Raw genomic sequence first — 23843 nt, 5'->3', positions numbered from 1 at the left:
TCATCTAGTCTGACCCCCTGCCATGGCAGGAAAGAGTACTGGGGTCAAATGACCCCAGCAAGGTGTTCATCTAGCCTCCTCTTAAAAACCCCCAGGGTAGCAGCCTGCACCACTTCTCTTGGAAGTTGGTTCCAGATCCTAGCCACCCTCACCGTGAAGTAGCACCTCCTGATATCCAGCCTAAATCTACCCTCTGCCAGCTTGTGACCGTTATTCCTGGTCACTCCTAGTTTGCGGAGTGGGGATACCACAGCAAAGATAACAACGCAATTTTTTGAACCGATGGCTACGGAATTATTTTTTCAAATTTTTGTTGAATTTTAGGCAATATCTGTGTCTTTAACATCTTTTTGAGCCACTGTGGCATGAAACACACCAGTCAACTGATGCTGGATTAATGAACTTTTTTTGAAACTAGCCCAGGATAAGCTTTTTATTTGTTTGTTTGGTTTTTTCCCCCCCTATTGAAGCAGTATCTAAAATCATGAAGGACTGGTGTTTCCCGCGGCTGGGGGAGGCACCATTTGTAGGCAGCAGTGCCGGTGGCAAGTGGGGACCGCCTGCAGATGTTGGCAGTGGTGTCACCTGGGGGGCGGGGGGTGGCGAGCAACAGGCAATCTCGGGGGGTGGGCATGTCACCTTCCCCCCGCCCCAGTGCCTCCCCCTACGAGTCACCTGTATCTAAAATCTTACTTGAGGATTGGGACCCATTATGCTGACTGGCATACCCACAGCTAAAGGACTTCCTGCTGCAGAGCTTATAGTCTAACCCAAGGGTGCTCAGCCTTTTTGCCCCATGGGCTGCATTGGCAGTGCCCAATCTGTTGGCGGGCCAGTTACAGCTAGTGTTCCTGATCTATCATCTAGGTGGGCAAGGCAAGTGCCATCTGGCTGAAAGGCTGGGGGGCAGCTTGACTCCAATGCATCCCTGCAGCGGAAAAGAGCTTGACCCCAGCCTTGCAAGAAAGAACAGAACATGGTCTGGCCCCGCTGGTGGGGAGGAGGGGATGTGGCCATGTCCCCACTGGCCCCACGGGGAAGGGGGCATGGCCCACCCCCAACAGGAGGGAAAGGGGTGTAGCTCACCTTTGGGGGTGGAGGCAAAGGGGACTGGCCCAGCCCAACCTAGCCCTGAAGATGGGGAAGGGGGATGTGGCTTGGTACCTATCCAGAAGTGGGGGGGAAAGCATAGCCTGGTCCTGTGGGCTCCAACTTGACACACAGGAATTGAGGTTTGGGTATTTGGCAGGGGGGAGGTTGGCCATATTGGTTGGGCCAAACTTCCAGACCTGTGGGGGAGCCCCACAGGCTGGATGTGATGGTGTCATGGGCTGCATTTGGCCTGTGGGCCAGAGATTGAGCACCCCTGGTCTAACCAACAGTTGAGATAGTGGTAGAGTAGAAAAAGGGAGCACAAAGTAACTGGAAGGGAGCAAAGAAAGTTGTGGCTTAGTGGATAGGGCATGATACTAGTTTTTAATCACCTCTGTTGTTGACCTGTGGTGTGAGCTTCAAGTTATTGCACTGTATTTGGAATTCCTTTTATTCTTTGTTGCCAAATAAGATTGAAAGCCCTGGGAGTAGTGATTGTATCACTCCATTTATGCAGGTGTCAGCCGTAGTGAGACCTTGATTTATATTATTATTTTTATAGTAGCAAAAATCAGGGACTAAGTTATAAGTAGGGACTTTTCAAAGTTATGTTTGTGTACCATGTGGTATAGATGGCTAATAAAACTAAACTTCAAGCCCTTACCTCAAGAGGCTTAGTTTGTAGACCTTTTTAACATAGAGATTGAATGTATAATATTTAGTAATGTACTAAAAAGTCATATTCAAGTTGCTATTAAATTGCTCTCTCATTCTAGATTTGTCCATTGGAATATGTTCATTGCCACAAACTAATAAAGAGATCAAGGTAAATGTACTTTATATTATAGGAATTTAAAGGATGTGTTTTATGTAGAGAAAAGCACTTGAGAGAGAACTGGTTATCTTCTATATTATTAAATTTATAAATTAGAACAGTAACACAATTTGCAGAATTTAAGGCAGAAATTACTTGCAGGGCAGCAAATTACCGGTGGCAAAACAATTGCCAGTTCATGACCTCCATTAACATCAAATCTTGATTTGTGGAGGAGATATTGATCTATAATAATCCAACAGGATAATTTGAGTTTCATTTTAAGTGGTTAAACGTCTCTAAAGGGGATTAATAATTATTTCTGTAGTCTTAAAAAAATATTCCTCACTGTTCATCTAGAAAAGATTCAAGTTGGTCAGCTGGCTATACTGTTTTTAAGGAAACTTAAGTTTTGCTGAAACTCTCAAAAGCTTTTGGAAGCTGACATTTACTGTATTTTTATTTAATGAAGCATTTGCTACTAGTGCCTTGGTGGTTTTTCTTTTTTAATCTTTTTGCTTTAGCATCTCCTCCTTTACGCATAAAGCCAAAACATCTGGAAACACTGAGACACTACCATATATTGATATTTTTAATATTTTTCTAAAGAATTTGTAAATTTAGATTTTTTTGATTGAATGGATTCCATAGGATTTTATTTGAAAATGTATCTTACAGGCTTTTTTTGGCAAGTTCCTTCAAACCAATTTTATGCTTTGGTGTTTGGAGCCTGCAGGAGCCTCTTCAAGCAGTAGCAGTCTGTTATGCATGCTTCAAGGTGGAATCTGAGGATCATTGAATGGAGGGCCAGACTAGTGAACAAGAAAACTAAAAGCTTCTATTTAGAAGTCTTAAATATTGCAAGTTTGTAAGAGTACTTTTTCCCTTCTCACATCTCCTGTTCCCTGCCTTTCTTTTACCTACCTTTTAATTGCCTGGTGAATGGTGGTTAGAGACTGGAATTTATGGTGGGGGATGGAGAAGAGAAAAAGTCTGTGCCAAAATTACTGCTCTTTTATGAAAAACCTGAGTTTTACAGCTGGGAACTCTTGGACCATGCGTGTGTGTATGTTTCATAGGTTAAGCAGTCTGAACCTGGAGGAAAATTGGATGGTGAAATGTTAAGTGAGCAGTGCAGCACAAGTCATTTGAATTGTTTGGAGAATGAGAAGCTACTGAATCTCGCAAGTTTAGATGAATACTCAACTGGTCAGTATACTGTGATTCAGCTTGTAGCATATCTTCAGATACGTGAGAGGGGCAGATAGATAAAATAACTCTAAAACATTAGATTTCATTGTCTATATAGCTAAGGAAACTTCTCGGTCGAGCTAATCAGTTTACTTTAAGCAGAAGAACATCATGGTTGCTTGAATTACTGGTATATTAAAATTGGTATCTATGGAATTCACTGCTGAACTTGGTATTGAGTTGTATATCTTCTAGCTAGAAAATCAAAGCTGAACAATGCTTATGTTCATATTGTGAATGAAAAGGTTTAAGAAGAGATGCAGACCTTTTGTAGTAACGAAGTTGGCAGCTCTTGGCAGTGGGTACAATTTGAACTAAGTATTTGTCTTACTGTGACAGAACTGGATTGCTAAAACAGCTTGCTAAATCTGTGCCACCCAGTTAACTTGGCTTTTTATCTGAATTTTAAATCCAGTTCCTAACCAGTTGTGTATAACCTTCTAGCTAGCATATTAGACTTTTTTTAAGCATGGTATTTTAGAGGTGCACTGATTCATTGGTCCATATACTATTGGCACCAATTAAAGGAAAATTGACATTATTAGCAATTGGCTGATGTGGCTGATCTTTTCCAAATCTTTATATAATTAAAGTATTTTTAGATTTTTAGTTCTTTAAAGATTTAACATAATGTTTTGGCTGATGTGGCTGAAATCATGCCATGTACATGCACACAGCTGCAGCATGCACATGGCCAGCCTGGCAGTTTGGAGAGCAGTGTCTGGCTAGTAACCGTGTTGGGCCTGAGCACAGCCTCGTCCCAGCCCATCCTGGGGAAGAATCTGGCCCCAGCCCACAGCAGGCAGCCTGCCCTTGCTCCACGTATACCCCGGGCAATGGAAATGGCCCCCCCACACCCACAGATGAGCCACTTGCTGCTCTGTCCTTTGCCTCGCTTTGGCTGGGTAGCCCCAGCCCCCTTCCTCTGTCCCCGTGAGGGACCCGATCTGCCATACCCCTCTCCCCCCAAGACTTACCAGTTGGGTGCTGCTATCCAAGCTTCCATGCTGCATACCGGCAATTGGATCAGCTGATATGGCTCATTAATAATTGTCCATCAGTATTGGTCAAAAAAATCTTTATTGGTGCATCCCTGGTATATTTCAGGGCTGTCCAGCTTCTAAGCTTCTGGGGCTGAATGCTCTGTGGGTTGCACCTGGGCTATAGTAACCAATTCCTTAAGTAAATAATAAAAGTATTTATTGTATCAGATTTTTAAAATCTTTTTCTTCTTTTTCAATAGATGATGATATTGATGATGGAGAATTCTATGACGACCAGCTAGAAGCTTATTTTGAGCAGCTGGTACCACCAGAAATGCTGAGAGGAGATACTGAAATACAGGAACTTTCAGAACGTTGTGCAGCATTGGAACTTCTGGAAAATGGCTTGAATCGGGTAGGATTAAGATAAAATTCAGGGCTTAATATTCTTTTTGTATATAATTTCCAGCAAGTTAGGTTCCATTTGGGGTAGAAACGGTGTCTTCAGTGTAGTAACTATAGGGGCCAAATTTTAAAAAGCTTTTTTAAAGATTTAACATAATTTTCTGTCGTCTTTCCTTTTTCACGTGACTTTCTGCTGTGGAACAAATGGGGCAAGCAGTTTCTGCTAATCAGTCACTTATGCTTTATCTCCTTCTCTTGTTGCACAAAGCTGAATTCCTCTTGTTTGCATTGTTTTCTGTTTTTTGTGAAGCGAAGTTCACTAAGTGGTGAACTGCCCCACAGGTTGATAAACTGATATAGTATAAAAGGTTTTCAGAAGGTGTTGATAGTCTGAATATAATTTCTTTTCTTCCTTGCTACTTCTGTGATCTTATAGGATCTCTTACTACGGTATAACCTCATAAATCAAATTTTCAAAATTCTGGAATTCGCAAAAACCCAGCACTTTTAAAAAAGTACTCTGCATCAGACGTTTTCAACCTTTGCTGACCAATGTACCCCCAGTGGCCGGTTGCAGAGTTGGGGGGAGGGGAAGTAGTGGCAGCGTGGGGTGGTGGATGGTGGCAGCAGCCACTGTGTGCAAGCTTCCCCCCCTTTTCCCCCAGTATCCATTCATCTGGGCAGCGCCAGGCTATGCACTTTCCTTGTGTTTCAAAAATCTGGAATTTTCAAATTTCTGGTAGGTGCTAGGTCCCAAGAATGCTGGATTTATGAGGTTATACTGTACTTAACAGTTGAAGTTGCAGAGAAGTGTATAAAAAGTTATGTTACTGTTGCTGTTTTTCCTGAAGAAGAAGGTAAAGTGATTGTGACTAGATCTGTGTTCCTGCTGTGTGATATATGAGGACTTTTACTTGGATTCTGTAAAATTATGGTAGTGATAGCCCATAATTCTTATACAATGACAATGTCCCATTTCAAGAACCACTTAAAGGCTATTTCGCGTAGTGACCACATTTGGAAAGGCAGTGTTCACTAACTTTTAAAGTAACTGCGTTGCAGTGAAGTGCCTCTATCTGGTTTTCTTAAATGGATATTCCAGTATTTGCTCATTCAGTACTTAGCAGGAATGAGGTGTTTTAATATTCCTAGTTCAGCTTCTTCTTGAAGTCCTTTATCTGGATGGAACAATGGTGAAGAAACTCAACATAGCTAACCATAAACCTCTAATGGCTTGAAGACCATGCCTGTTTTACAACTGGTAGACAGTTTGTAAGAAAATTGGGCTCACTTTTGCATAGATTTTTGATAATGCTTAATATGCATATAACCTTAGTTAAGTACTTTGTAGTACGTCTGTGAAAACTAGTATTGTAACTACAGTCCTGTAAAACAATTTGCTATGTTAGGATACTTGAGGACTAGTCTTCTGGCAAAGAAAGTCCTTTGCATCATAGAATTAAAAAAAAAAAGTACTGGAGACCTTTTTGGATTACTGTGAAAGCAAATGATTAAGAGTTGGATGCATCTGCTGTAGCTGAATTTTAAATCCTAATGGTTTGGGACAATTTTCAGGTGCCTACTGTTCATGGAGCTGCACCCAGAGTGGATGCTACAACTGCTAGTAACGAAGAGACACATGAACTGGGGGAAGCTGGACACCACAAACAAACAGGACAGTTCTTGTTGCCAGAAACAGTAAGTCCAGTCATGTGATACTTGTCCTCTAGATCTTCAGCAAATGAATAGAATAACTAGTAAAGTTGGGAACCAAGTTTGAAAGTCATTTAATTGTCAGCTTAACTACTTACACCCTTCCTCATAGGTAACTCTTCTAATGTCAGTATTTAAGATCAGGTATTTTAAAGACCTTGCTGTTATTTTGAACTACTGTAAACATGCAGTTGCTGAACGTCTGAACTTTTTTCCTCTCGACAGGTAGGTGAAAGTAACAGGGCAACTTTCAGACCTGGACTAGAAGGTATTTCTGAGGAACCTTTCTTTGGAACAGTGGCAAATTCTGAGACAGAGTACAGTCAGTCCGCAGAGAACCAGGTTCTTAGTGTGCCCATAACAGGTATGTGTACTTCACAGCTCTGTACTTACTGCAGCTTAGAGAAACAGCAACACTTCATAAACTGCTACTGCACTTAATTAATACTTTTTTTTTATCTTGGCGGGGGCTGGAACCTTTGACACCTTAATGTCACAAAGAAGGTAAGTCCTAGTTGAGATTTAACACTGCCTCTTCAAGCCCCCCTTAAAAAATAATGTTATGCAAACTCTCAATAAAATGGATAAGAATAGATGGTCCCAGGTAAATGACTGTATTGTGACTTAGAATCTTCCCCGAACAATATTTTACTATCTAGTGATAACTATAATGATAATTTTGGCAAAATAATCATTTATCAATCCCATGGCTTCAGGGATTTTTCATTAATGTATAATACTGTTTTGGACGGTGCGTGTGGTGGAGATTGTAAGGTACAGGAAGGGAGGGGGAATTGCATGGGGAGCATTGGGGCAGATGAATTTAAGACGGCCCCCCAAGAATTGGGCTTTCTACATGCAAAATTTATAACAAATATATAATTTTCAATGCAAAGAATCTAATTATTGAGGATTTGTTTTTAAATTTGAATTAGTCAGGTAAATACAATAATTCACAAGTTTCTTAGGAAGATGTGACAGTTGAACAGGGTCCAGATGTTGATACTCTGACAGCTCCGTCTTCATTCTTTTTTTTCAGCTGATGCATTTGTCACTAATCACCTTTTTCCACCTTGCTAAAACCTGTGTTATACAAACTTTCAAATGAAAAATGTATATGGAGATAATTTTGCAGTTTCTGTACTCTTTAGTAGTCTCTACTCACTTGAACATAGTAAAACCCAAGCTCTTTTGGAAAGTGTGGGGGATATAGTGCTCCTGACATGTTTTTAGGAACCACCAAGAAAACACTACAGCACATAAAATACACAAAAATCTACAGATATTCTTTAGAGTATTTTGATCTTTGTTTAAACAGTGTTCTTTGTAACAACTGATAATTTATTTGCTGCTATTTCTTGTAATACTTAAAATATTTTCAAGGAGTGAACCATTGCCCATCCATCACAGGTTAAGTGAAAACTCAAAACTTCTTTGAAAAACTTCTATCTTATTACCTATATTTAAAAAAAACAAAAACAACCCCTCCCCAAAATTAGATTGGACTGTTAAAAAAAAGTGAAGATCATTAGATCCATTTAGTTTATCACTGATTTAATACAGCCAAATGACATGTTAAATGTCATTTCACACTAAATCAGTTTGCTCTTACAGCAAAAAATAAACTAATAGTAATAGTTTCTTACTATTATTACTTCTGTATCTTTCTTCTCATTTTGCAGGTAATGGCTGCAGTATTAAAGAGAGTAGAAATGAAGATGGTGTAACTTGGGTACCATCTTTTCGTCCTGAAGTGGAGAGAGTTGGGATTAAAAATGAGTTGGCACAGGCTCCTTTCACAAGTGTTATTCCTGAAGCTATTCCTGTTTATGCTGAGGTAAGAGAACTTTGAGGTCTTGGTGTGTGTAAATACAAAATATTTATACTAATATTTATTTATCTAAAATATTACCTCTGTATTGCAATAGTTTTCTTATTTTTAGGTGACGTAGGCCAGTGGTTCTTAATGTTTTTGGATTTGAGACATCCGTTCCAAAACTTCTGTGGATGGAGTGGCACCCAATTTCAAAAACTAATTTTACATGTTACATTGCCTCCTTTCAGGTGGTCTGGGAAGTGGGTGTGTGTGAGGGATTGGCCAGGCAGGTACAAGCCTGTGGCTTTGCATATCTGCTTATCTCCCTGTACCTTGCAACATCCTGCAAAAGATCTGGTGGCACTTTGGGTGAGAGTCCCTGACCTAAGCAGTATCATTCTAGGAAAATGAAATGTGTAGCTCCTCAGAAAGCAAGGGATATAGAGTAGAGGGGGATATGACTTCAAAAAAAATGAGCAGAGGGATGGGTAACCTGGTCTTTATTATATTGCCATATTTTTACTCTGTTTTTTACAACCCCCAACTATAGTCAGTGCTGAATTGACTGCCTTGTACAGCTTTTCTAGAACTGGATTTGCCAGTCAGCCCTTAGAAACCAGGAGGAATATTATCAATCAAGGGAACTCAAACTGGTTAAGATTAGTTCTTTTGAGTCAATTGGGAGTGGATTTTTGGTTTAGTTTTGTGTTTTAAATAAGGTATAGGAGGGCATGCTGAAATTAAACAGCAAACTTAAAACACTTCTGTCTGTTCTCTGGCATGCAGTTATTACTGCATTTGATCCACAAAAATAGTTATAATTTTCTGTTTTTCCTGCATCTTCAAGTATCTACAGTGGGTACAGGAACAGGGGTTGGCAACATTCTGGCTCATGGACCGGGTCCAGCCTGTGGAAAAACTTGGATCTGGTCCATGAAGATCTGAACTAGCCTTTGATAGTGGGGGAGTGGGAATCTGACATGAGTGGACACACCAGTCCTGGGTGTTAAGTTAGAGGGGTTGTGCTCCACATTCCCAAACCAACTATGATCTGTGCTAAAGACTTCTCACTCACCCTTGCTGTTGAATCAGCTGTTTCTGCTTAGTATTGGCTGTGTTTTAGTGACAGAGAAAAATGTGGATTTCTCTACTTTAAAGGAGAAAAATGAGGGAAATGGCCAGTTCAGAAATTACTGTTACTTGCACTAAGCTGTAACTCATCTTGAGGGTGGAATTCTTTTTTTTTTTTTTTCTTCCCTTCCCCTGGTTGGAAATATTGAGTTTCAATTGGTATATTTTGGGGCATTCCACTTCAGTTTTGTTGTTTTGTAAATAGTCAGAAAAGATGGTGAGGCAACTTGAGCAATGGAAACTTGGTGGACATAAATAAGCTTTATTAGTACTGAATGCTAATATAAGATCATTTTTGCTGAATTAAAATAAAAACATAGTTCAATATAACTTAATCTAGTTTAAATGTATATACCAAACTGACTTGCTGTTAAAAATGTCTTGTGAAAAGTCTCCACGATCTTTTTCTAAATTTTTTATCTTTTTAAGGATTCCATGAATTGTGGTGGTACGCCAGAATCCATCAATATTGCTGAAGTTAAAGTATCTTTGTTATATCTTCAGAATGTAGACAGCAATAAGAATAACCTCTCGGAAGCCCTCTTGAAGCAGGGAACACAATCCTCTATGCACCAGGCCTCTTCATCTGATGCAGAAGTATTGCATTTAACCAAGGGGATATTTGTGGATGATACTACTCCTAAAATTCCAGTCAGTAAAAATACATCTGTGATGGATACAAATTTGACTAATGAGTGTGAACTTGGTCTGGCTGATACTTATTTGTCTCCAACTGCTGATAGCAGAGAAAATGAACGTCAAGGTACAGCATGACAAAGTCAGTTGCTCTAGGAAATCTATTACAATAATTCAAACAATATTGTTTCTTGTCCCTCCTCACTCTCTTCTTTCCTCCCTCACAGAAATATGGAGTTACCACGAATTGAGGAGAAATCTTTTTATATCAGTTACAGAGAGTCCTTTATTATGACTTAAGTAGAATTTAAAAATTTAGTTCAACTTTGTGGGGTGTATTGTGTATTTGTTTTTAATGTATGAAATTGTTCTACAAGTAATCTGATGAATTAAAACTTCGCAATTTAAGTTCTTAACAGTTTCAGTAAATTTTAGTCACACTTTCTTACTTTGTCTTGCTATAAATAATGTCCTTTATTCCTAGAAGTAAGAAAAAAGGTTTGTACTGTGTGTCAATCAACAGTACAGTATTTGCTACACGGTCTCTTACAGGTGATCAACCCCATAGTGTTGTCTATCAAAATGAAGAGGGAAAATGGGTGACTGACCTTGCATATTATACATCATTTGATAAAGAGCAAGACATAAATCTGTCTGAAGACAGTAAAATATGTGAGGATTTCATAACAGGATGTGAGTAACTTCTCTCCTTTTTTTTTTCTTCCCTGTGGGGGGGGCCCCCATCGGGCTATTCTCATGCATATTTAAGACTGTGCTTTTGTGCTGCTACCTACAGTATCTTCTAATATTATAAAAACCTAAGTCTGGCTGGCTGTTACACCTTATTCACGCTCTAATTGGCTGGTGGAAACAGCCAATCAAGGTTCCAAGCATGGACGAGTGCCCCCATGATTCCAAAGTAGTGCTGGCCCTGGCTTCCCCGCCTTGGTTCCTGTAAGAGGCAGAACAGTGGCAGCATGGGGCAGTAGGTGGTGGCACTCCATCACAGCACCCTTGCCCCCATCATTCTTGACGGGGAATTGTCTAGACTAACATAAACCTCTAGTCTGGGATTCTGAAGACTTCTCATACTGTGACTATATTTCATAAATTTCATAGATTTCATAGACCTTAGGGCTGGAAGGGACCTTGGAAGATCATTGAATCCAGCCCCCTGCCCAAAAGGCAGGAAGTCAGCTGGAGTCATAGGATCCCAGCAAGATAAGCATCCAATTTGCTCTTGAAAGTGTTTAATGTAGGTGCTTGAGCCACTTCCAATGGCAGGCTGTTCCAGACCTTGGGGGCTCAGACAGTAAAGAAATTCTTCCTTATGTCCAGCCTGAAATGGGTCTTGTAGTAGTTTATGACCATTCGACCTTGTCATCCCTTGGGGCGCTCTGGTGAACAGATATTCCCCCAGATCCTGGTGGTCACCCCTGATAAACTTATAGGTGGCCATCAGATCACCCCCGAGCCTGTGCTTTTCCAGGCTAAAGAGCCCCATGGCTCTCAGCCTGTCATCATAAGGTCTGTTTTCCTGACCTCTGATCATGCGTGTGGCTCTTTTCTGGACTCTCTCAAGCTTCTCCACATCCTTTTTGAATTGTGGAGCCCAAAACTATTCCAGTGGGGATTATAGTTTTAATGCGGGGGCAGCAACACCTTCTGCCTGTGGACCAGAATGACCCACCCTAGGTCAGAGGTGAGTGGGTGCTAGAACCTGGCTGTTGGTGGTGCTTGGCCCCACAGCAGTACAGGAAGAGTGCTCATAGTTGAAATGCCACATCCGCTGGCCAGTTTTGGTGATTCCACAGTCCTGTGGGCCATAGGTTGCCAGCCTCCGGTTTAAAGGGTATGTTGGCCCAGTAGCAGGTATCAGTGTAGAGGTTTATTGTGTAAGCAAATGTAATTCACTTTCTGTGTAAGAAAGAAAAAATCTTTTGTTTGGAAACTGGTCAAAGTTATCTTTTGGTCCTACAGGAAGAGAATGTTATAGTCATGCTGTGGAATGAAAAATGGAATCAACTGGATGACATTTCAGTTGCTTTTCACTGCTCACTTACTAATTTTAAAGTGTTAATATTATCTTTGGTATAGTGTTAGTTTTTACCTTCTAATCAAACTTTATGACTTGGTCCCTCCCTGCCCTATTTCTAATGCTTATTTGGTACAGACTCGTAATATTGAATCTCAAGTTTTCAGACACTCTGTCATGTAAAGTTATCATATTACTGAATGATCGTCACTAAAGCAGACATACAAACAGATTTTGAAAACACCAGAGTGTACTGATCACTAATTTGTAGGGTCTCTTAAAAATGACTCTACTCTAGTGATTCTCAGATGGTGTCACAAGATCCTTCTAAGAGTACTATAGTACCTGGCCTCTGTGCTAGGAGATGTGCAATCACTACTCTTTCTGTTGTGTGCCCCAGTATCTTGCAGACCAGTGGCTCTTTGTGTGACTGCTCCCTACCCTTCTGGCAGCATCCATGCTGCCAGCAGTGAGCTCTGCTGTGTGTGTAAATGCATATGGAGATGTGAAGCTGTCCTTTACCTACAGCCTGGATTGTCTCCCTTCCTTGGAAGTATTGTGCATCTGTGCAAGCTTTGAAGGGACAATCTGGAATTTAGTAGATTAAGTCTTTGTGCTGTTCACCTGTGTTTAGGAATTGCCAAGAATGTAACACATATTTAGCCATTGCTTGAGGAGAGATTACTTGCATATACAGTAGCTGACATTTTTCAAGAAGTTTAGTCCACATACATATTCCTCAACTCCTCTCTATTCCCAAATACTTAGGGGTCCTTTTCATCATTAGCCCTTTAGAAAAACAAAACAAAATAACAACAACAAAAAAGCCACCCTCCCCAAAACTTGGAGTGGTGTGGGCACATCTCTTCCCCCCACTTGATACCTCTGTTCCCACTATGAGTGTGAAGGATGAGCGTAGCACCTCAGCAGACACTGTAAAGTTCTTTCAGTTTGTGCACTTTTGGCCATACCTATAAATGGTGGAATGTAAATGGATTAAGGCCGGAACATCAGTCACTATGTTAGTTACCACTTTATTTTTCAGCCCTACTTCCATCTGTGTGTGGTATAATAGGGTAATAGAACGAAGATTTGAAACCATTTTTCAGAGTGTAGGCCAGTGTCATTTACTGTATACTATCCTTAAATTGCACAGAAATGGCAATATTTATTTCTGCCTGGGCTTCCTGTGGCTCACCAGAATAATCTGCCTCTCAAATACTTAATGAAACCTCCCCGAATTGTTGGTGTATATAAAACAGACCGAGTCTGAATAATAGGCATCCTGGTTTTCTCTGTTTAAAAATCTGAAATTCTCTGATTTAAAAAACAAACAAACCCCAATCCACATTTTTCTGTAATTAAAGTGAAATACATAGTTATCAGTTGAGCACAATGTTTTTAATATATTTACAGTTTTAAAGCAATTTGGAGGCTAAAAGTGCATCAGTCATTATAATAAAATAAATTATAAATTCCTATATATTTTGATATTTGATTTCGGTTTTTTATCAGAGAAAATCAGAGTTTCCTTTGCCCACTTTGCTCACCAGGATGGAGGTCTAGCTGTAGCTGTCCCTCCTGCTGCTTTGTGGCACTGAGCAGCCCTGATTATGCCAGTGCCCTGCCCCTGCCCACGCCTGTGCCTATTGCCTTTCACTCCCAACCTGCGCAGAAATCTGGGGTGGGGCATGTGCACCCATTCCCCAGATGGATTGACTATGCCCTTCCTGTCCCCGTAGACTTTCGTGGAAAACGCTGTGGGAGCTGCTTTCCACAATACTGCCTTGCTGCTGTGTGCATGCACACATTCATGAAGCACTTTCTGCATTCTGCTCCCCCCAGCCCCTTACAGGCTGGAAATATGCCAGCCTGCAAGGGGAAACGCTGAGTTTCCCAGGTTTTTCTCCACTGAAGGAGAAAATCCACATATTGTCATTTTTTTCCCCAAGGAAAACAAAGCCCAGATCTCTGCCGAGGAACAAACACATGCTCTGAAAGCATCTGCTGGGCTTTCTGGATGCATAGTGGTAAACTTCAGAATCCATAGCTCCTTCTAACTTTAGAGCTAAGTGCTAAAAATCAGGATTTCTATGGATTAAGTGATGCATCTGGAAGATAAGGAACATAAACTCAAACATCTCACCTAATATTGCAAATCTCCAATCAAACAACCATCATTTCTCTCTGTATACCAACTCAGTCCCAGGTTTGTCTCTCACCTCACAATTTCTGGTTTACATGAGGTGGTGGTCCTGTAAACCAGGGGCTCTTTTAATAAGTGTACCCCTGGCAGCTGGGCCTGGAGGGGAGGGGGCATGTGGGAGCCCCATGGGGTGGTAGGTGGCAGCCATGGCTGCTGCATGAGAGCTCCCCCCCGTGCTTCCACTGCATCCAGCCAGCCAGGTAGCGCCTATGCGGCTCACAGAGGCGCACAGCTGCCCTTCCCTATCTTTCTGGCCCTGCTCCTATACCCCCAGTTGACAATCCCTGCTATAAACAACCATATTTGTTTCAGATTTTAGTCATCTATTCCTCGTGCATAGAATGTGTTCAGTATATTATACTATATCCTAGAGAATTATTAGGTTTTCATAAGGATATATACAAAGGGCCAGAAGTAAGATTGCAAGGTAACTTCTCTATGAGACTGATGTTCCAGATCTACAGATTCTCCTTGTTGGAACCAAAGCTTTATTTAGAAAATACAGGCAACTCCAATGAGCGCTCTTATTTGGCAGCTGAAAAACCTAGTGTTAAGCAGAATAGCGTTAAGCGAAACCTGCTGCCAGCTGTATGATGCCTGCTAGCGTTGTACGAAAACTTTCTTGAGTGCTAAGTGGTATCCAGTATCAATGTAAAATGAGCATTATAGTGAAATAGCGCTAAGCGAAACAGCATTAAGCGGGGCTTGACTGTGCTAATAATACACATACAATTCAAGAGGTTACATTCCTAACAAATATATATTATCAGGTTGTTTTTTTTAAATTTTAGGTGTTCTAACAAACTGGTGAACGCACCTGCTCTAACTAAAGCAGTTTATGGGGAAAAATGTTTTTTCTTAAACACATCTTAGAAGTTTTTCAGAAGTCAGTTTACTTTCTGTAGCTATGGACCATACAACTCTGAAGACTGTCTCAAATAGCAGGAATCTGGGTTGAATTGTTCTTAAAATAGGAACTTTTCTTCACCCTCAGGCTAGATTGACAGAGGTATTTGGACACTTCTTAAATATGCATATAAGCAGTCGTTATCACTTTTTAACTGCAATTTTGCCCAAACTGCTTGGCATGCAACTTACATGTCAGCTGTGTCAGTGTGCACTGACTAGTTTTGGTAAAACACTGTAAATTTTAACTTGATATGACAGTTTAAAAGCCTAAGCTGTATTTTCATAGTGTTCTATAATTATTTCAATGTATATAAGTTTTTGGTTATTTTTTTTTTTAAGCTGAAGCGGTTGCTATGATTGCACAAGATGAACAAGAATTTGAGAGAGAACGCAGATTTTTGCAGGTTAGTAACAACAATGTTTCTCTCCATTTTACAGGAAGCTGCCCCCCTCCCCCCGCAATTTCTAACAAATTTTAAAATGTCTTTTCACAGGTAGGGAAAATAGATACACTAAATACAACTGGGCTAGCAGATATATCATGGAAATCTGCCAACAGCTATAACCTGCTGAGAGCATCGCAGACATTTGATCTTAATAAAGATGCTAGCTACTTATGTTTGTCTCTGGGAGAGTTCTTCAGTCAGAGATCTGAAGCTCTTGGTTGTCTTGGTGGAGGCAGTGATGTAAAAAGGGTACGTGGCTAACTAACATTTTTTCTTATCCCTTTCTTCAACTCTGCATAAAATAAATCTTAGACTCTGGTTAGATTTGTTAATTATTTCTTCCAGAAGTCCATTCTTCTCATTTACTCCAGTTGTAATATTCTGACCTGATAAATGAAAGGTCTGGACAGATTTTGTTCTTAGACTGGGAGGGTTAGGCCAAGTCTAGGGAAATGGTAAGGAGCCATTCTAACTACTAGTGATAACTACCAGTGACAAGTTGGTTTTCCGATTTTAGAGAGGTGATGTTGCATGGTAAATTGTAGAAAGAAAAGCACCCTGTTCAAATTTGCTGGTGACACTAAGATGTGGGGGGACGTGGGCACACTGGAAGGATGCAACAGGCTACAATCAGACCTTGACAGGTTACAAGGGTGGGCGGACGAGAATAGGATGGGCTTCAACACAGACAAGTGCAAGGTGATGCACCTCGGGAGGAACAACCAGCACCATGCCTACAGGTTAGGGAACTCCCCTCTTGTCAGCACGGAGGCGGAAAAGGATCTTGGGGTCATCGTTGACTCCAAGATGAACATTGGCCGGCAGTGTGGGGAGGCAGTTAGGAAGGCCAACCGCACCTTGTCATGCATCCACAGATGCATCTCGAGCAGGTCCAAAGAGGTGATCCTCCCCCTCTATGCGGCATTGGTCAGGCTGCAGTTGGAGTAGAGCGTCCAGTTCTGGGCGCCGCACTTCAAGAGGGATGTGGACAGCATGGAGAGGGTCCAGAGGAGGGCCACTCGTATGATCAAGGGACAACAGGGCAGGCCCTATGAGGAGAGGCTACGCGACCTGAACCTGTTCAACCTCCAAAAGAGAAGGCTGAGGGGGGGATCTTGTGGCCTGTTATAAACTAGTCGGGGGGGATCAGCAGGCATTGGGGGAGTCACTGTTCCCCCGAGCACCGCCAGGAGTGACCAGGAATAATGGTTACAAGCTGGCAGAGGGTAGGTTTAGGTTAGCTATCAGGAGGCACTACTTCACGGTCAGGGTGGCTAGGGTCTGGAACCAACTTCCAAGAAAAGTGGTCCTGGCTCCTACCCTAGGCGTGTTCAAGAGGAGGTTGGATGAACATCTTGCTGGGGTCGTTTGACCCCAGTATTCTTTCCTGCCATGGCAGGGGGTCGGACTAGATGATCTGCTCAGGTCCCTTCCGACCCTAGAAACTATGAAACTATGAAATAAAAGTACGTTAAGTAGAGCTACTGTCATCTTCCTGTAAAAATGATCTTTGGGGTGGAGTGAAAAACTGTCTCAGTGCTTTCATTGTTCAGATATTTTTATACGAGCGGGTTGGAAAGTTGTTTGACTAGAATGGTTGAGTCAGGAGTAATCCTGCAGTAAGGGGGGGCGGGGGTTGGGAAGGGCTGGAACAAGATGACCTTGTAAAGTCCCTCCCTGCTCTACTTTATGATCCTATGTATGACCTTACCATAATTTGTGTAGACATTCCACAGCCCTTTTTTAGGGGAGGAAAAAACCCTAACATTTTTTTTTTCTTCTTTTTTTCTCTTTTTTTTAAATAGCCATCTTTTGGTTATCAAATTACATCTCCGGAGAAAAAGCAGCCTGTTGCTTTGTTAAGGGAATCTGATGCATCGAGAGGTAACTTACATGAAGAAAGATCACAACTTTCCGATGTATTTCCAGGTATTCTAAAACAAGTGTACTATAAGTTCTGTCTGATGGATTGATAGCTATGTATTAGTATTCTTAGTTATTACTAAACTGGTAAAGATTTTACTATGAATAGAATCCCGAAGGTGAAAAGCACTTGGTCGCCGTTCACCATTAGTCCTTTTCTCCAGAAAGGTTTGAAAAAAACCCTTTTTCTTTAAAAGGACAGAATAGGGTCCTGATGTCTGAAATAACTATCAAGTGTTCTTGTTTCAGATTATCCTTTTTTGAGGACACTGGAAAAACTAGTTGGTTTTTTTTTGTGTGTCGTCCCCCCCCCCCCCCCCCGGTATTGCAGAACATCCTGGGGCACTTATTACCTAGACTTTTTTAAACCTCATATTTATATAGCTACCTATAGTTACATTTTTCTAATCTTGTATAGGAAAACTAGATTAAATCCCTACTTTGAGGAACAGAGGGAAAGTTTTGTTTTATTTATTTGAGGTATGGGTTGAAAAAGTGTAAACCTTTTGTATGAGACGAGAAGAAACTGATACTGGAAAAGCCTTTGTGTCTGTCTGTTTCTCTTCATCACAGTTTGGACATCTTCCCTTTCTTTTCCCCAAGGGAAAAAAAATCTCTGGTTCCACTATATGTAATTAAACTGTTGTGTTGTTTGTGGAGGAAGGTCAGTAGTGTCTGAATCATTCCTTGTTGAGGAATTGCTTTTGCTCAAGGGAGGGAAGGGCCTGTAGAATCCTAGGGAATTTTAATATCGTCTTATTCTTAGTATATAGTGCTCAACTTCTTCCTAATTCCCTAGTGTGGGAAGGGAAATATCTTGAGAGAGAATGAGACAAAGATTAGGCAAAAATGCCTGATCATTCAAGAATGTACATTTTTGGGGACAGATTATAAGCACTGCAAGAAGCAGTGCATTCTTACCAGGCTATCTTCTGAGAAAACTGTCAGTCATGTTGATTCATTGAAATCCATTCTGGAAGTGGAACAAAGCTAAGGGTGTATGTTTCATAGTAAAATTATGGCAGACCTTCTTTGCTTTATTAACAGAGTTCATTTCTGAAAAAAGCTTCACCAACAACCTGTGAAGTACTAACACATCTAGAGATAAACAGACTTTTGTGGTATGACAAGGCATAATTTACCACCAAAAAAACCCTCCTGACCCGAAAGATCAAGAACGTATTTTAAAGCATCTTTTGTAATGAGATTAAGCTTTCTGAAAACTATGTTGGCTTCATGAGCTCTGGTTGTGAAGGGCCTTTTTGTTCTTTTTAGTTTCTTTAACAACATCGACTCTAGCATCAGTGAAAAATTCCACTCATCAAACTTTCTTGAGCATGCATTCCTTACATGGCTTGAAAGAATATCTTGCCTGTGGTAACGCATCTTTGGTCAGTAATAGAATCAGCAGGTTAACGCTTTAGTTGTTATCTTGGATAGAATATAATTACTCTAAAACAAATTCTCTCCACTCCCTCAGTTCTCCCCAAACAGCATTCCTCCTACATACCTATCAAAATCGCAAGTTGAGCTGATGTAGACAAAATAAAGGCAACTTTGACATCTTGTCTTCATTAGCACCATTAATAGTTGAGCTGTTCTTGCAGCAGCATTATGGTATTTAGTCGGCATGAGAAGTGAGGGGTCACGTAGTAAAAGGTTATGACTTAGAAGGGTTGTTGATAACAAACCATGAATTTGTCAAAAGCTCTTTCATAGTATTGAATTCACATATTCCTGTTGGTCAAAACTAGAATCTAAAGGTTCTGAAAGCTTTGACTGATTTGTGTATTTCAGTAGAGAACCAAATGTGCATTGTAATGAGATGAGCTTTGCAGCAAAGAGGTCTGATTTCTGACCTTGCATTCTATTATGTATCATTCATGTCAGGTTGTCTGTAGAATACTTATAAGCAAAGCCTCCATTGATCCCAAGTAAGTCTGATTCCATTAGGTCTTTTCAAGGCTGAATATTAAGAGCAGTCTGATAATGAATGAAAGACAGAGTGAAAGTGTATTAAAATATCAACCACTTCTCATTAAAATAAACTAAAAAAAAGTGTAAAAGTGTGGTACTACTAACATGATTTTGCTCTAGTCAGCAATGTTTTGTTCTGCAGCTCAATTAAGATCTTTGTGATATAGCCTGAGATTTTTTGTAGCGGGGAAACTTCAGATTTATACTTAATTTTGATGTGTATATGGTGCACAAAATACAGAATAAAGGAATCTGGATATTGGTTGTTTAGGCTGCACTTTTGTTAAAACTCCATTTTTTTTATGCCTGATTTAAAACTACCAAGTCAGTCGTCCTTAATCACAACACACTGCCTTACATGATTTGTGATATTTTGGAATTGGAAGCCTTTGTGCTTTTAAAATTCCCTTCTTTGTCCATACCTACATTTCTTTTAGTATTACCTATGTTTGAGAAATTTGCCCTGGTAGATCTCCAGAACATATTGAAAACAGTCATTTTGAGCATATTTGCCCGTCTCTTGTAAATCCTAATATTTAGGCAAGAACTTAATGAAAAGTTATGTTACTTTCAACAGTTAATTTAACTTGCCAAGAGAGGTTGCAAAAAAGTAATTTTTAGTGGCTGATATTGGGAAAGAAATAGTTCCATTTTATGAAACTTTCCAGTTCTGTGCAAGTTCATCCACAAATATCTTGAAGCTTCAATAGTTGGAATATTCAGGGGTATAAGATACCCCTGATTCATCCCATAAGGGAAATCATATATTGTACAAAAACTCTAGATATGGTGCATGTGAGATTATTTTTGGGGCAGAGTGGGTAAAAATCCACAATTCTTAAAAAAAAATCAGATTTTTAAAATTTAAATGAGATACTTTTAATTGTATTTTAATCTTTTTTTATTTTTAAGATGCTTTTTAAGAAAAATAAGCTTATATAAAAGATAGTTTTAATTTAAGATAAGTTCAAGGTTGAAGATATCATCATGGAATAGGGATCATAACTTCTAGTTGTATGTTATTTGAGACGGTCTATTCATGTAACCTTTTTAGAAGTTTTATAAATGGGTCACAATAGGCCATGGACTATCTTACGGGTTTCCAGAGGCTCCTCTATAGATTAGTAAAGATTAAATAAAACCAGTCTACCCAATGGGACTTAGTGCTCAGTCTAGGATCCCATTAAGCATCTCTGTGATGCTTAGTTTCAGTTCTCAGACTGTGGATTTGTCTCCAGAGATAACATCCTTGTTAATAGCAGCGCATGAAGATGAGAGATAACAGACCTGATTGGCAACCCCTCTTGTTTGTTTGAAAGTGTGTGTACATTTCCCTCTCTAAAAGTGCAAGGTTTCAGTAAAATAAATGAATAGAGGATATCAAACAGCAAGAATGCACTCTTTGTAGAAAACGGTGATTAAGTTGAGGCTTTCTGGCCAGTGATTTGAATCATGATTTAAATCAAATCCACCCTTATTTTGGGCCTTGCAGTTTTTCATCCCTTGCTGTTGAAAAGAGTAGGACTTCTGAATTCTTACCCTGGTAACGAGGAGAAAAACTTAAAGTAGTGTCCGTTTGATTGTGTTCATCACATGTACTGGTGTTGAAAGGAGGCTTTGAAGTCTCTGTCTTGGAGCGTTTTGGCAGGTAATGGGTATGTTTAAACTTCGACCAGACTATTCTTCTATTGTTGCAAAAAAAAAAAAAAGTTGGAAGAGACTTTAATATATTCACTCATTTTTTAATAGGTGAACAAAGTGCTGCCACTTCTGTTCCATTGAAATCAGTATCTAATTTCTTGAAAACTCCTCGTGCTTGCGTTTTAATTTTGACCCAAGGCAAAAGAAAGACCCTGCATAATCTCCTGCAAACTGTTTCTAGGTTAGGGGGAATCTCAGGGAGATTTAACAGGACAACAGTCATGATTAAACTAACAAATTGTAATTTTGTTCTAGCTCTTTTTCCTGGTATCAGAACCTTTTAGTTCTAATGTGACTTTGATCTCACCACACTATAAATTCTTTATCCATATATCCAAGCACTGTAATTCATTACTGGGGGATTTGAGTTAAGACAGAGTCTTTGTAAGATGTTCAAGAGGGTGGGAGGTTTAAGAGTTAAAACTTGCTCAAATAATTAAAAATATTAATATCAAGACTGAAGGAGAATTGGATGCCTTCAATATTAAAACTGTTTTAACGTAAGATTTTATTGTAGTTGCTCCCTTGAATCACCTAGTTATTTTAGTTTGGAATTTACTGTTGTATTGATTTTGATGTAATACGTGGTCCCAAAGAAGCTTTTTTTCAGCTGAACTATCATGAGTGCAGCATAATTCAGCTAAAGGCAAAAAAAAAAAAAAAAAAAGCTTTGTGATGGCTGCTACTTGAAACATCACTTGGGATACCAGAATGCAACACAACAGCACTGGGTTTTCTCCATGGCCGTTAATGATGTCCTACAGGATCTGGACCAGAAAGGAAGACCCAGATAGCCTCACTGCCTGATTGGACTCGATCACAAGCATGGTCTGAAACATGCCAGCTTGTTAATCCCTCATGTCCCTTCACCTTATTTATTCTCTTATCTCTTGCATTTTGCTTAGTGTAGCTTAGTCTGCCAAGGTTACCAGAAGCAGTCAAACAAACAGTGTCAACAGCCAGCCTGTTACTGGTAAAATTTAGCCAGGTCTTGGGTGCATCTATTACAGTGATGCGCCTGATGTTCTCCAAAAGCAAGATTACACAGAAGATTCAAAACCAAGGCAGAAACTACATTTTCTGTTTTTGTTCTATTTCTTCACTCTGAAGTCTCTTTCAAGAACTGCATCTGCTTTTCTTAGTACACAGTTTCTCAGTTTTTTCATATCCTCTTGTGTAAGAATTTTTTTTGGAAAGATAAATTCATATGAGAGAGAAATCCACCTGCTTGGATTTAAACACTGAAACTGTTGTGACTGCTTTTGAGTTGTTACACGTACACCTACTTTTAATAAATAGACCTGTTAATGAATAAACTCTTCAACATGAAGAGTTGTTGCCAAAAGAGAAACCCTGATCTTTTTTGTAATTATAAGAAGAATAATTATTAGAACGACATCATCCAATCTGTCAGTTCCCAGTACTGTATTTCTCTGGCTTTGCACCATGGCCAGGGAAAGCAGTCTTGTACAATCTGTTCATTTCCATATGCATTTAGTGATATCTTAAGTTGGTACGCTACAGATCAGTTTACACAGGAGACTTCTAATCAAGGTTGCTGATCAGAATTTACTAATTAATACTTGTCTGACTGGTCTCCTTAAGATGTTGTTACTATTCATCTCTGAATAGAAATCTACGTAGATAATACTTGCAGGGAGAGAGGTACTTGGAATAACTAGTTCTTGGACTAGAAAGGTCCCTGGCTTCATCACTTTAGAATCCTTTTGACTAGACATGAAAGACAGCAAAGCAGTGGTCAGGATCTCCCTCTTGGACTCTTAACACTGGTTAGACCTTGTTATTGGACTAAGGTACTGCTTGAGCTTTGGCTTACTCTGCTTAGGTTACATTATCTCTGCCAAGTATGTTAGATAAACTGTAGACTTTTGTTACTTCATGGAAGTTGAACCTAATAGTTCAGTGCCACTGATTCCCTGACTGCTCCCAAGGTACCTTAGTAGCTGAAAAACACCCTTTCCCAGAGAACCAACTGCGTGATCATTCTTGTTTTATACTTTCAGGCAGATGTGTATCTCTTATTAAAAACACTCTACTTTAGACTGACTAACAGTTGCAAATCTAGACAAAACACCAAAACCTCAGCGTGGCATTCCCTTCATTAACTTCCTTACCACTCTTCAGCATTCTTTGGGGTGTATTCTGAGTTTCAAGGACACCTTCTCTCCAAACGCATAGCTTTTCATCCATAACTATGAGACTTTATTTTACTCATACAATGTCTGTATGCCAGTTTGTTTGGTTTGGAAGCTATGAAGGCTGCTTTGCTCTGAAAACTTGTCACTTCAAGTTCACTTGCTTGTCCCTCCTAAACTCATCTTGCGTATCGGTATTTGCCTCTGTGGGCACTTTTTACATGTGCTCTGGAGGTAAGGGGGCGCTGCCATGTTTTGTGTATCAGCATCCCCACGCTTAAAAATGGTAATGGGGGTGCTTGAACTACAGCTCATTGATTTGAGCTTTAGTTCAAGCACCCCTGCTGCCATTTTTAAGTGCAGAGATGCTGATACTTGAGACGCAGGAATCTGCTGGAGTGGGGTAATTGCCACTCTCCAGCAAACTAAATTAATTAATCAAGTCTGCTCCAACACTCTGTAACTACAGTGCATCAGAATAGCCTACACACTTGTGTATAGGTGTCCTCTGACCTGTATATAACCTTTTAATGAGTTTTGACTCAAGGTGTTATATCCTTAATCTTCCTGCTAAAGACCAAAGTGTATTGTATAGTATAGTATGAGTACAGTAAAGATGCCCCAACAAGGCCCAGACATATTTTTTATA

The 23843-nt window shown here is 40.0% G+C and overlaps 1 protein-coding gene across 2 annotated transcripts in view; it reads left to right on the top strand.

Annotated features, from left to right (window-relative positions):
• CEP192 (centrosomal protein 192) overlaps positions 1 to 23843 on the top strand; it is a 106651-nt gene that overhangs the window by 10287 nt on the left and 72521 nt on the right. Inside the window, exons 4-14 of one of the 2 annotated variants that reach the window (XM_090039623.1) lie at positions 1869 to 1918; positions 2986 to 3115; positions 4401 to 4555; positions 6121 to 6243; positions 6484 to 6622; positions 7941 to 8095; positions 9710 to 9968; positions 10394 to 10534; positions 15331 to 15395; positions 15486 to 15686; positions 17243 to 17366. In XM_090039623.1, the coding sequence (XP_089895749.1) occupies positions 1869 to 1918; positions 2986 to 3115; positions 4401 to 4555; positions 6121 to 6243; positions 6484 to 6622; positions 7941 to 8095; positions 9710 to 9968; positions 10394 to 10534; positions 15331 to 15395; positions 15486 to 15686; positions 17243 to 17366 (1542 nt within the window). Of the gene's footprint in view, positions 1 to 1868; positions 1919 to 2985; positions 3116 to 4400; positions 4556 to 6120; positions 6244 to 6483; positions 6623 to 7940; positions 8096 to 9634; positions 9969 to 10393; positions 10535 to 15330; positions 15396 to 15485; positions 15687 to 17242; positions 17367 to 23843 lie in introns of both variants that reach the window. The other variant, XM_090039622.1, reaches the window with a different exon arrangement.

Source organism: Crocodylus siamensis, chromosome 3, assembly GCF_052110815.1.
Source record: "Crocodylus siamensis isolate JL-2025a chromosome 3, ASM5211081v1, whole genome shotgun sequence".
NCBI classification, from domain to species: Eukaryota; Metazoa; Chordata; order Crocodylia; family Crocodylidae; genus Crocodylus; species Crocodylus siamensis.
Note: the sequence above shows the minus strand (reverse complement) of the source record. Positions and strands in the feature narration are given on the sequence as shown.